This window comes from Castor canadensis, chromosome 9, assembly GCF_047511655.1.
Source record: "Castor canadensis chromosome 9, mCasCan1.hap1v2, whole genome shotgun sequence".
In the NCBI taxonomy this organism is placed as follows: Eukaryota; Metazoa; Chordata; class Mammalia; order Rodentia; family Castoridae; genus Castor; species Castor canadensis.
Window position 1 is genome coordinate 15986966 of NC_133394.1, and position 12123 is coordinate 15999088.

Consider the following 12123-nt stretch of genomic DNA (forward strand, 5'->3'; position numbering starts at 1 on the left):
GCCACCTCATCAGAATCTGGTCACCAGAATCTCTGGTCACTAGAATCTGTGGTCACCAGAATCTCTGGTCACCAGTTCTGCTCTTTGGTCATTGACATTTTGAATCATTAGCTTTTGGACCAAGGCCTTGATAGGAGCAGATGAAAGTCTGGCCAGGTGATATTATCTTACAGCAACATGGTTGGGAAGGCTAGTTTTTTAGCTTTTATAGTGGAAGGTAGGCTCTGCCTCATTAGGTAGACTTCCTCCTACACAGGAGGTGGTTTCATGTGTGGGCTGGGTAGCTCAAAAGGACAGATATCCACTACCTGTAATACATATGCTGGATTAGAAGACAATACCATTTTCCTATGGCAAGATTAAACAAAATTCTTTTTTGGACAGCTTAAATGTGCACATTTTTCAGTGCATATATGTATGCTTAATAGATGTCTGCCTTCATGATTTACTTGACTAAATATGTGGATATATATTTCAAAATTAATATAAAATCAACATGTTCTTTAAAAATACTTCCTCCTTATTTCATAAAAAACACAATCCCAACTTTTGTCCTCTTTGACGTTTGTATTTATGACAGACACATTCTGAAATTTTCAGCATGGCTTTCCAGAGCACTGATGGCCACATCTCTCTGAATTTTTTTGAAACACAGCACCTTTTAAACTCTCTTTCTGATGCTTTCATAGGGAATTTTATCTCAACAACAAGTACCCATTTTCAGCACAGTTGGATAGTTTCAAAATTTACCCTGAGATGTATTTTCATGATTGGCTCAACGTTACCCATTAGCCTCACTCCTTTTTAAAGTGATCTTTACAAAAACATGGAACACAAAAATTTGAGTTCCTCTCCAGAATAACGAAATGGCTCTTAATTCTTTTTAAAGCTTTGTCTCATTTTTGTAATCCTACATGTGATCTGGAAGCATCTGAAACTAGATGTGAGAAGTACTCTTTTGGGCTAGGATTCCTCACACAGTTATTTATCAAAATAATGGGAAAGACACTCTTTGAGAAGATTCTGGAAGAGTTTTTAGTCAAGTCCCTTTTTTCCCCTGATGCACCATTTAGGGAAAAATATTTGTTTAGTTTGGGTATAAATGATAGATCCTTGACCCCCTTTTTCAAGGTTCTGTTTCAAGGGAAAATAAGGTCTGTGTCCTTGCTGAGAATTTCCTTTGCTACTATTCTTGGCATTGGAATTGAAAATGGAGTTTTTCTTTTATCATAATGAAATGGGAAGTATCTGGAAGGTCATGGGAGAAAATAGTGGAAATTCTCTTTTGCCCTCAGATTTTGCATTCCTGAGGGGGTCAAAACCCCTTGGAATCCAGGCTTAGAATAATGAGGGCCGTGGGGAACGGACATAATTCCCTCTGTTTCGTTAAACTCACTCCTTGTTAGTACTGAGTAATTAGAAATGCACGATTCGGTACTTACACCAACTTGTTCACCTATTTTTCATAGTCTGACATTTTAAAAAATTGTTATTAAATATATTACAGGATGTAGTTAGGCCTTCACCGCATTTTTATCGAATATGGGTCTCTGGCCAGAAGTCCTGTTTTCCTGGAATTTACAGCATCAAAACTTTGCCTTGGGGGAAATTCAAAGTTGCTGCCATGGTTCCCTGCCATGGTAGAGTCTGATCCTCTGCTGGTCTTTTGTTACTGTCAACAAATTTCTTAGCTTTGGTTTGAACTAGAGAAGTTGCTTAAAATAACCTAACTTTCATTACTTTTTAGGTATTTGAGGTTCTTATATCCAAGCATCTAATGAATATGGGCTTCAGGCCTGGGTTTTTGTTGAAAACGTTTTAGTCCCTCAGTTTTATGGTCATTTTCTTCTTTTACTTTGAATTGTGACGTTCTCATAGAGTCTACTGTTTGCTGTCACAGTGTCATAATGCATCATGGTTGTGCTCTCTGACTCCCAGCACCTCTAGAGTCCCCAGACTCTGAGATAAGTAGAACCTCAGAGGTCTGCTAGGCCTACTTTCTGTGGGGGAGGAATCTGTGGTAGGGTAGCCTAGACTACTGGGCTCCTCAGGCCTTTCGTTGCTGACATGGAAGAAGCTAGAGTTCTCTACTTTGCAGCCCAGTTCATTTATGATTCTTACTGAGCTCTGTTTCCCTCTCAGTGTTCTCTTCCTCCCCGCTCTCATTAAACACAGGGTTTTCGTAACTTCTCCTCCTCAGTCTTTCTAGCATTCTGGTTAGATTCCTGGTCTCCTTCTTATCCTGGTTAGAAATATCTTTCTGAAATGACCCAAACATTGTATGCACATATGAATTAAAAAAAAAAAAGGAAACATCTTTCTGAAATATGGTTCCCGTCCTATTTAGTGGGGCTCTGATCTGGTGAGATGCAGGTGAATGGTTCTCTTGTTTGGATTTGAGCAGTATGTTTAATCTGTGTATGTTTTCGTTATCTTTTGGGAGCAGTTGGTGGTACCTGTGGTTTATGCTGAACTTTCAGTTAGCTTAAAATTTTAGGGGCATTAAACTCCCATGAAAGTCACATAAGCTTTTGTTGGGACATCCTGTCCACTAGACAGTGGCCTGTCTGCACTGAGGCCCAGCAGCTTGCTCATGCCAGGGAAACTCAGTGGCATCACTTTCATGTTTTTCTTCTCACCATGAGGTCCACTTGAACAGTGATTGAGCCAACACTCCACCTTCTCCCCGCCTTGTCTGATCAGCTGCAAATAGGGGAAATGTGTATTTTAAGAAAAATACAAGATGAAAATTAGAAGATTGTTTACGTCATAATAAGTCAAGGTGATTCTCTCAAGCAGGGTTTGGCAAACAGTGACCAATGGGCCAGGTCAACCTTGCTTCTAGTTCTGACATAATTTTATTGGATTGGCTCACTTATACCCTGTCTATGGCTGCTTTTGTGCATTGGTGGCAGTTGAAGCCTCTTGGTGGCAAACGGTTTGTTACTTAGCCTTTTATAGAATAAGTCAGCCGTCTCCCTCTCCAGGGAGAGAGCAAGTGATTCATTACCATGTTTTAAGTTCATGGAGCTGCCTTTCATTTCTAGACATAGACTAGCCAAAACCATTTCCAAGGCTCATCAGCAAAAGAATTTTGGAATTTCTTTTTGCAAGTATTTTATGGGAAAATATGGTTATATCATGTTTTATATGTGACTTATAAAGTCACATTCTGTATTTGCTCTGTCTTTTATCTGATTTCCAATAGCTTAGTATGTGAAAAGCTTTCTCATTATTGTTGCTTCAGCTATCTCTTTGAAATTGAGAAGGTGTTATCACCATAAATTACCTGTAGAGTGGTAGGAGCATTCTAGATTTGGTATTCATTGTCTCACCAGAAGAAGAATCTTGATTTCACATTAGAAAATATCAGTAACACTATGTAACAAACACCACATAATATTTCTGTGAAATTATAAAAGGAATCGAGAAATTCCACTGAGTCTCCAATCTATTTTGAGCAAAAGAAGAAAACAATTCTTGTTGCTCAAACAACATTGCCTTACAAAAGCATTTAGCGGCTGTCTCCCATTACTTTGTTCTTACATAGAATTTTTTAGGCTCTCTTCCAGAGTTACAAAATTAGACTCTCCTAAAAAAGTAAAATTATAATGAATTTAAAGCTTTGCAAACATTTTTAACTAAATATTTTAGTTGAAGAGTTGGATATACTGTTACCTGCCGCTGCTTCTTCCTTGTTCCTTCTGTTCTGTGCCTATGCTAGTGTTAGTGCTTGGAGATCACATCAGCAAATATTGTACCAAGTTAATTCTCTAAGTGAAGGACAAATCCAATGACCTAAAATTACTTTTTTTTTGTGGCACTGGGGTTTGATCTCAGGGCTTCACACTTGCCTCGCAGGCTCTCTTACTATTTGACACCAGCACTTTTTTGTATTGGGTATATTTGAGACAGGGTTTCTGCAAACTATTTGCCTGGGGCTGGCTTCTAACTGATCTCTGCCTCCTGAGTGCCTAGGATTACAGGCGTGAGCCACCGGTGTCTGGCCTAAAATTACTCTCGTGTGATATTTTTGTGAAGGATGGTGTTTTCTCTAGAGTATGGGGTGGGGCTGTCATTTGAGAAGGCTTTCATATATCCATATCACTGATGCCCTAGTATTTTGTGAGCATTTCCTGTGTCCCATTGTGACAGCCAAAGGTTGTTGTCTCTGGCCTCCTCCGATGATCTCTGACTTTTTCATTTGCTTCAGTGACTCTGAACTGCTCTGAACTTGCTGTTTTCCCTTTTCTACATAGAGGGCCTTTCTTTGACTGAACTCTCACCCTTTGCCTGGAGAACTTCTTACCCCTGTTCCAGGCTCAGCTCTGCGAGACCTCCATGAGGACGTCTTCTCTTCCCCAGGGGTTTCTTCCCATGTGCCCTGTAGCTCTGCAGTACACCAGCACTTCATACCACATCATGAGGTGCTGATGTGGTCAGTGTCTCTTGGAAATGCTCTCACTGTGATGACCCTCCCCACCCACCTTCTTCCTTCATTGCGGGAGAAAATCCCACAACAAGGTAACAGAAAGTCCTGGTCATCTCTCTTACATGGCCTTTGGCCCATGCATGAATGTTTCTGTGTCTGTAGGCAGCAGTCTACCTTGTTTGTAGTAACTCTTTCATTCACTCTCCTCTCTCTCCCAATTTTTACTCATGTCCAAACTCTATAACTTCCTGTTACAAATAACCGTCTGTAGCAATTCCCTCAGCTTTTCTTCTCGAAGTCCTCAGACTCAGTGATACTGGCACCTGTTAGAAGGAAAGAAGCACTCTGTACTCCTATGACAGACAGGTCAACTCCCCGTGTGTGCTGAGCACCCCTCCCCGCCCACATCGTGGTGTTTGAACTGTCTTTTGTGGACTCTTCTCCTGGGCATTTACACACTTATCTCTTAAATTCTGATTTGGTTAAGAAGGTGAATGTGGTTGATGTACTTTCTATATAAGAATGAATATGGAATTTTTAAACCTGTTGAAATCATCGTGAGAAGGGGACTGAGGTAGAAAGGAGAAAAATAGAAGGGATGAACTAATTTGGGTTATAATACATATATACGTGGAAATGTCACAATGAAACACCCGAGATAGCTATCTTAAACAAATAAAAATGTCAATTTTTTTGTTTCAAAAACAGAACAGGAAGGTAAAACAGTTTCTATCTGGAGGTTGGTACCAGTGGGAGGGGGGAGGATTTAAGGAACGGGTGTAGGAGGGTGAGTATGGGAGAGATATACATATGTATGTTAATGGAAAAATGAGACATGTTGAAACTGTTCTAGGAATGGAGGGAAGGGAAATAAGGGAGAATGATGGAGGGGGTGAATTCAACTATGATATATTGTAAGAACTGTTGTAAATGTCACAATGTATCCCCAGTACAATAATATGATAGTAAATATTAAAAAGTAAACAGGAAACAGGCCTTCTCTCTACCTCATGTCCCCTTCCAACAGTCATCTGTACTGTTCTGTCACTCTTCTGAAAAAAGACTGTTCCTTCAAATGGTCTCAACTTTCAGTTTTAGATCACCTCCCATGTGGCCCTTTTCCCTGCCTTTCCATGGATATTTCTAAGATCTCATTCCTTCTCTGACTTTTCTGCTGCTCACACAGCTCAGCTTCTTTCTTCATCCATCCAACATGCTGGTAGCATATTTTAGCGTCTTATTTTCACTCATGATTTCAGATGTTTCAGTCCCTGATCAGCTGGCTCCATTGCTTTTGGGCCTGTGGAGAGGCAGAACATTGTGGCAGAGAAGGTTTCGTGGAGCATCTCATGGTGACCAGAAAGCTGAAAAAGAAGGGCCTGGGGTTTCCATATCCCCTTCAGGGGCATACCCCTAGTGACCTAACTTTGTTTCACTAGATCCCACCTTTCAAAGTTTCCACCCCTTCCTGGGAGCACTACAGGCTGGTGACTAAGCCTTTAGTATAAGGATCTTTGTGGGACATTTAAAATCTAAACCAAAACGATATTCTTAATGTCGTCAGTTGCTCATACTAAAGTCTGGATATGATTCTGGAAATTTCTGCCTTTTCCACGTCCAGTCCATTACCCATTGCCTGGATTGCACTTGAAAGCATCTCTCAAATCTATCTTCTTCTCTTTGCTTTTGTTACTACCTTCCTCTGAGTCACGGTCATTCTCTTGCCTGTACCATTTCAGAAGTTCCCTAATAAGAGTTTCTTTTTCCAATTTTCAGTTCCTTTAATCTTTTCTTTTTCTCTCAGAAAAACTAGAGTAATCTTTAAAACATCTAAAAATTACATCAGTCAGTTCCTCTCTTGGAAACCCTTCACTGGCTGTTCATGGAATCCAACATAAAATGTTTCCCGTCCCTGGGGCCCACATGCTCTGAACTTTTGTATTCTGGTCCAATACTATCACTCATCTCTGTTCTTCATTGTGCCTTATGCTCCAGCCATATTTCTATCTGACATTTGCTATAATATATATGTAAATCCCTTCCATGAATCCTTTGCCTCTGCTGGTTTCAGGCTGGAAACAGTTTTCCTTATTCTTTGCATCATTACTTCATCCTTTTTTTTTTTTTTGCATTCATCTTTTAGCTCTTGGCTTAAATGTTTCTACTCCAGTGATGCTCATTATAAGCCTATTTTTCCTTTACCTTCTCTAAGGAAGCCTTGCCATATCCCTGCTTTTCCTCATTGATTAAATCTTGAGGGGAAGTACCCATTTGGTACTACTTGGGTTCAGATCTTGGTGGTTTTGGATTCCTGACCCTGTTTTCTGTGACCTTGAGCCATTCTGGACTCTGTTAGACCAGGTTGCAGTGCTAAGCTGACTTCTTTTCTGAGCATACCAGTTTCCATGGAAGATGTCTTATGTGTAGGTTTATTCAGGAACAGTAGTAGGCTAGTTCTGGATACAGAAGCTTTGAAGATGACACAGGTGCTCATATAGGTGTGTCGTAAGTTAATTCATTGGATGTGTATAAATTGACTCACCTTGACAACGTGTGGCAGAATGTCTTGTGTCTACGTTTTCAGATGGAACATTCCCATCTGTGTTACTGGGAAGGTCAAGATCCCTGATCTGTACTATTTTGTCCCTGCTTTATTCTTTAGTATGTGGCACTGTGGTTTGCCATTGTTGTAGGTCACGTGGTCTTACATACAGAGAGGATAAAAAATATTTTTAAGGTAATCCCTTTCCCCTATTTATTGCTTGCTCTTACTTCTTTCACTTAGATCTCTATTGCCCCAGCTCTTTCATACCTAAGTAACAAATTTTCCAAGTGGAAATGTGTGGAACCCAGGAATGGGCTTGGGGTAGAAAGTTTAAACTCTGGACATCTTGCTTGCGAGCATAGGCACTTATTTTGAGTGTTCCTTGTCTCACTGGGCTAGAACTAGGCTGGTCTCTTTGGGAAAAATCCTTACTACTGCAAAGGAGCCTTTGGTTAAATTAAGAATTCTTTTCTAAGGACCAGGGGTGTAGCTTACTACTGGTAGAGGGCTTGCTTAGCATGGGAGGGGTAGGGCTGGATTTAACTCCTAGAATATTTCTGTATAAATCACTTATTTCATTTTTTCTTCAATGTTAAGCTTGGATTTTTTTGAGAGAGGGGGATCTTTGGTAAAGAAAATGGATGGAACATTCTTGCACAGTGTTTTGAGGCCCTCTACCCCCATTCTGGATATTTTTGGTCTCTTGGAAATGGAGTCTGAGAAAGTCACTAAGCAGTCACATACTGCTATTAAGCATGCTCTCCTCAGGTGAATATTCTGTTTACATTTGCAGCATTTTGTGACTTAGAACAAAATCCCCAAGTTGGCCAGTGTAGGAAATGAGCGTGACTGTGGTTGGAATTTGCGTTAGGCCCTGTCATGTTGACCTTCCCTGGTGTGGTGATCTTCTAAGTACCCACTGACTTTTTGTTGAGCCTCCAGGGTACTTTGCTCATATATCTTAAGTCCTTAGAAGGAATTTTCAATAATGAAAATTTCAGTAATGAAGGGTGGACTCCTTATGTTTAAAAAGTTAGCCACAATCCTAGCTCTTTCCTTAATGTAGTCTGATTACCAAAAAAGGAATGTAATTGAATTTTAAATTTCTGAGGAGGAGGAAGAAAAATATCTCTAACAGAACAGTTCTGTTAATGGAAGTGATAGACCCCTTTGTTGTTTGAAGACAGCCCTCTTTGCCATTGCATACAAGTGCTTAGGGCTCTGTTGCATGTTGCCCTGGCCAGCTGTCTGCCCTACCTCCTTTCCCCCAAAAATATTGATGAAGTTCTGACACTTTGATAAGTTGTGAAATGCTTTAATTGCCGCATTGGCAGAGCGAGATAAAGCAGTTAATATGTTGTTCATTTTATTTCTGGGTGGGGTGGAAGAGGGAAGAGGGAAAGGAAATACTAATGTTTTCCTTTTTGGAAAGCTAATGTTATACTCTTTTGTTATCACTCTTGTTCTCTAGGCATTAAGTGTAACCGAAACCCTGATTAAACCCTTGGAAAAATTCAGGAAAGAGCAACTTGGAGCTGTCAAGGTTTGTGTTTGATTTGAGTACACTCATGATGGAAAATGTGGATGCCTTGCTGTATCAGCGTAAACTTTGTTCACTTTTGGCAGCATCCGTGGAGTAAACCATCTGTTGTTTTATGTTTTCAATGTGCTTTTTCCCCTGTGGGGAGATGAAATCGAAAACAAAACAAAACACCTGGACAGGGTAGTAAAACCTCTAGTAAGCTTCTTTCACGACACTTTCCATACAGAGTTTAAAAAATAACTTGAGCCAAACAACACATTTACCCTGAATGGAAGGATCTTTTTGCTGTAGGGAGCATGGTTATTTCTGTGTGCATCTCCGTTTTATGGAGGAGGTGGCATTATAATAGGGTTTAAGAATAGACACTGTTTCATGTGGTATATGGACTTCATATACCTATATGAAACAGAACTGAAAAACCTCTTGCAATTGCTTTGGGTGGAGTAGGGAGAGGGTTGAGGGGGAGAGACAATAGGGGAAATGTAAATAATGTACGATAAGAAGTCTGATTGGAATTGCCACTTCAAATCCCCTTTATATAATGAATATATCCTAATAAAAATTTATAATAAAAAAGCTAAAATATTAAAAAAAAAAAGAATAGACACTGCTATACCAGGATGTTATTGAAACTAGGAAGACAAGATTAACCAAGTGGGATATTTCCTTCAATTTAACAAAAAAAAAAAGATTGGGCTTCTGTTATGTGCCAATATTGCTATCATACTGGTTATGGTATGGCTTTGTGCAGGGATTCATAGAAGGGTGGCCCACAGTTTCACACTCAGGGATCTGGGATTTATCCAGGATTTCCGGGAATAATACAGTACTTTGCCACAGGATATATTTAGCAACTTCTAGTTTGTGATCTGGGCTTTGAAATGATCCCAGAGAAATCACTTCCACCCATCTTTTCCTGAGGTTTTTGTATGTACATGAGGGAAGAAAAGTAACATTTGTGTGCTGACCATTTTTGACTTGGCCCAAAGAGAGAAGAACATCAGTTTAGAGAATAAAATTTTTATATTTTCTGATCATTTTTTCCACATGGCTAGGGATTTGAGGTTTTTGGCTTTTTTTCCCTTTTATCTTCCTAACAGAAACTATTAAAATCTCTTGGTACAAATAAACATTGTGTTTTCAATAGTTGTAACTGCACAGATGGGCACACAGTGTTCCAACTTTTTAGCTGCTATTTACAGAACCTTTCTCTGGTGAATGATTTGTTGAAGTGTTTGGCATGTCTGCTTGGAGGTATATTTTACAGGTTTAGCGATGGACTGTGAATTGAGGTTCAGACCATGTGGCTGTGGGTGTCAGCGTGGGTACCCCGGCCTCCATCCCTTGACAATTGGCTAAGCTGCAGGAGTCAGATCAGCTCCCTCACTTGGCAGGAGGAGATTGGGGACCACATGTCACTTTTGTGACCTTGGGCAAATAATGGGCTTTATCTGTAAAATGGAGCCCTTGGGATTCTGATGACTCTGTTTTGTAGTTTTATGATTGTTTCTCCTCAAACTATTCTGGAGCACGAACATACTGGTGTTTTTAAAACATTTCATTGGCAGGTACTGTATGTTATACAATGTTCATTTCTTATTTTAATTGGATGATGGTTGGAGAGGGCAAAGATTATATTACAGAATTGAAAAATGAATGTTATTTAATTAGTAAATAGATTTCCTTTTTGATACTTACCCTACTGGGTTTTATGTTTCTGACTTATGTTGGCCTTTGATAGAATCTTCTATTGACTCCTTCTCTTGCCCTCAGCTTGCCCAGCCAAGCAACTTACAAAATAAATTGCCCTTCTAAAAGGAGAAATTATTTCAGTAGTCTCTGCTGTCAGCTGCCTAGCAGCCAGATTCTATCCCGACATCTCAATTCTTTGCATCTTCATTTTGCTTCTGACTTCATGTTTAGGAAGGTTTTATCCTTCCGTGCAGAGTGTGTCATGGCTGTCATTCCTCTTGATGCCTTGGGAAGAGCCAGACTTTGTGGGTCCCAGGGAGAAGCCTTTTATTAACTGGCAGTTTTCTGAACTTCGTAATAAACATTAGGGAAAGATGGTTGTCTGTGTTATCTAGCAATATATAAACATACGTCTTTTCCATTAGATGGTTAAATCTTTAAAAAAAAGACTGCTTTATGTCTTCATTTTCTACCAGTTTTCATCTTGCCCTCAAAAAGAAGATGTCCATTGAATAGCTTATTTGACTGATAATTATAACAACTTGGAAATGGTTGTAGTTTGGGTATTTTATCTTTTACATCTGAGTTTCCTGAACATTCAATCCTATTTTGACTAGCACACATTTTTCGTTCCTCTGGTTAATGTGTTTACATGGAATAATTTAAAAGAATTTTGCTTTCTCAGGTTAAAGAGCTTTTTAAAACAGCATAAAACAGTTTTCATGTGGAGATTTAAAAAAAAAAACAAAAAACCCCACAGTCTACTTAAAAATTGGCCACGTAAGAATTTTCAGATATCCATGTCAACATTTTTATCTTCTATCTCTCTTTTTTTTTCTCAGCTGGTGATGTCATAACTGAATCTCTGGATTCCATGTATCTTGCTATTTCTAGTTTCCAGAAGCCCAGCTACTTATTTAACTGTGGTTTGAATGTAATCTAAGCTGCTAGGTGGTTTTTATAAATTGGATTTTTAAAAAATCCCATGGTGTCCTTCTTGACTGCTTTGTTTTTGTTTGGAATGCTCTTCTTGAGTGACTTGTGTTTGTTCCGAGCTCATTTCTCTGTCTTTTCAGGTTTTTACCTCTGTCTGAAAGCCCTTTTGCCACCTCAGGATGTACATTGTGTGCTGTGTCTCCTTGCTATTGGGAGTTTTCTTCATGGCCTCATTCTCTCCCTCTCCCTCCCTAGGCTTTGAACACAGGGGCTTTTGCTTGCTAGGCAGATCTCTATCACTTGTGGTACATCCCCAATCCTTTCTACTTTATTTTTCAGGTATAGTTTTGCATTTTAGACTAGGCAGGACTGGACTGTGATCCTCCTACTTACACCTCCAGCAGAGCTGCGATTACAGGCATGAGCCATCTCACCCAGTGAAGGTCTAGTTCATTTCTTAGCTCTTTGAACTCATTCTCCACCTGAGGAGGTTGGCATTTATTTCCACATCCCACAGTATACTCACAGCCATTGCTCACTGGAGGATGACTTAGCCACAGGAAACTAATGCAGGTGCCAAACAACATAGGGGCCAAGCACATTGAGCAAAATCTCCAAGAAATATGCTAACATGACTTAATAGACCCAGAGGGAGAATTTAAAATTGCTTTTTCAGACATCTGCCCAAACAAATAATACAGATGTGCATTGAGACAGCGTCAGGCTAATTTTAAGTACATGCAGCTAAACTGTAATGACAGGGGTCTGTTCATCTTGGAAAGAGCCAAGTAACTTTCTCCAAAAACAGGGTTGAAAAAAATGCTCATTTCATACATAATGACTGATCACCTCACCCCATTACCAGATTTTCACCCCACATTTCTTCTCATAGTTCTAAGACTATGTCTAATGAATAAACTTTTAATAAAAACTGATTTATCAAGATTCTGTAAATAACTACAAGATATGGATAAA

At 39.5% G+C, this 12123-nt stretch overlaps 1 protein-coding gene across 12 annotated transcripts in view; it reads left to right on the forward strand.

Annotated features, from left to right (window-relative positions):
- Arhgap10 (Rho GTPase activating protein 10) overlaps nt 1–12123 on the forward strand; it is a 285111-nt gene that overhangs the window by 93412 nt on the left and 179576 nt on the right. For 11 of the 12 annotated variants that reach the window (XR_012435595.1, XR_012435593.1, XR_012435594.1 and 8 more), the window contains exon 4: nt 8449–8520. The exons of the other annotated variant lie outside the window; for it this stretch is intronic. Coding sequence is in view for 8 of the 11 variants with exons in the window: in XM_074041257.1 (XP_073897358.1) it covers nt 8449–8520 (72 nt within the window). In the remaining 3 variants the exon portion in view is untranslated. The remainder of the gene's footprint in view (nt 1–8448; nt 8521–12123) is intronic. 12 annotated transcript variants of the gene reach the window in all.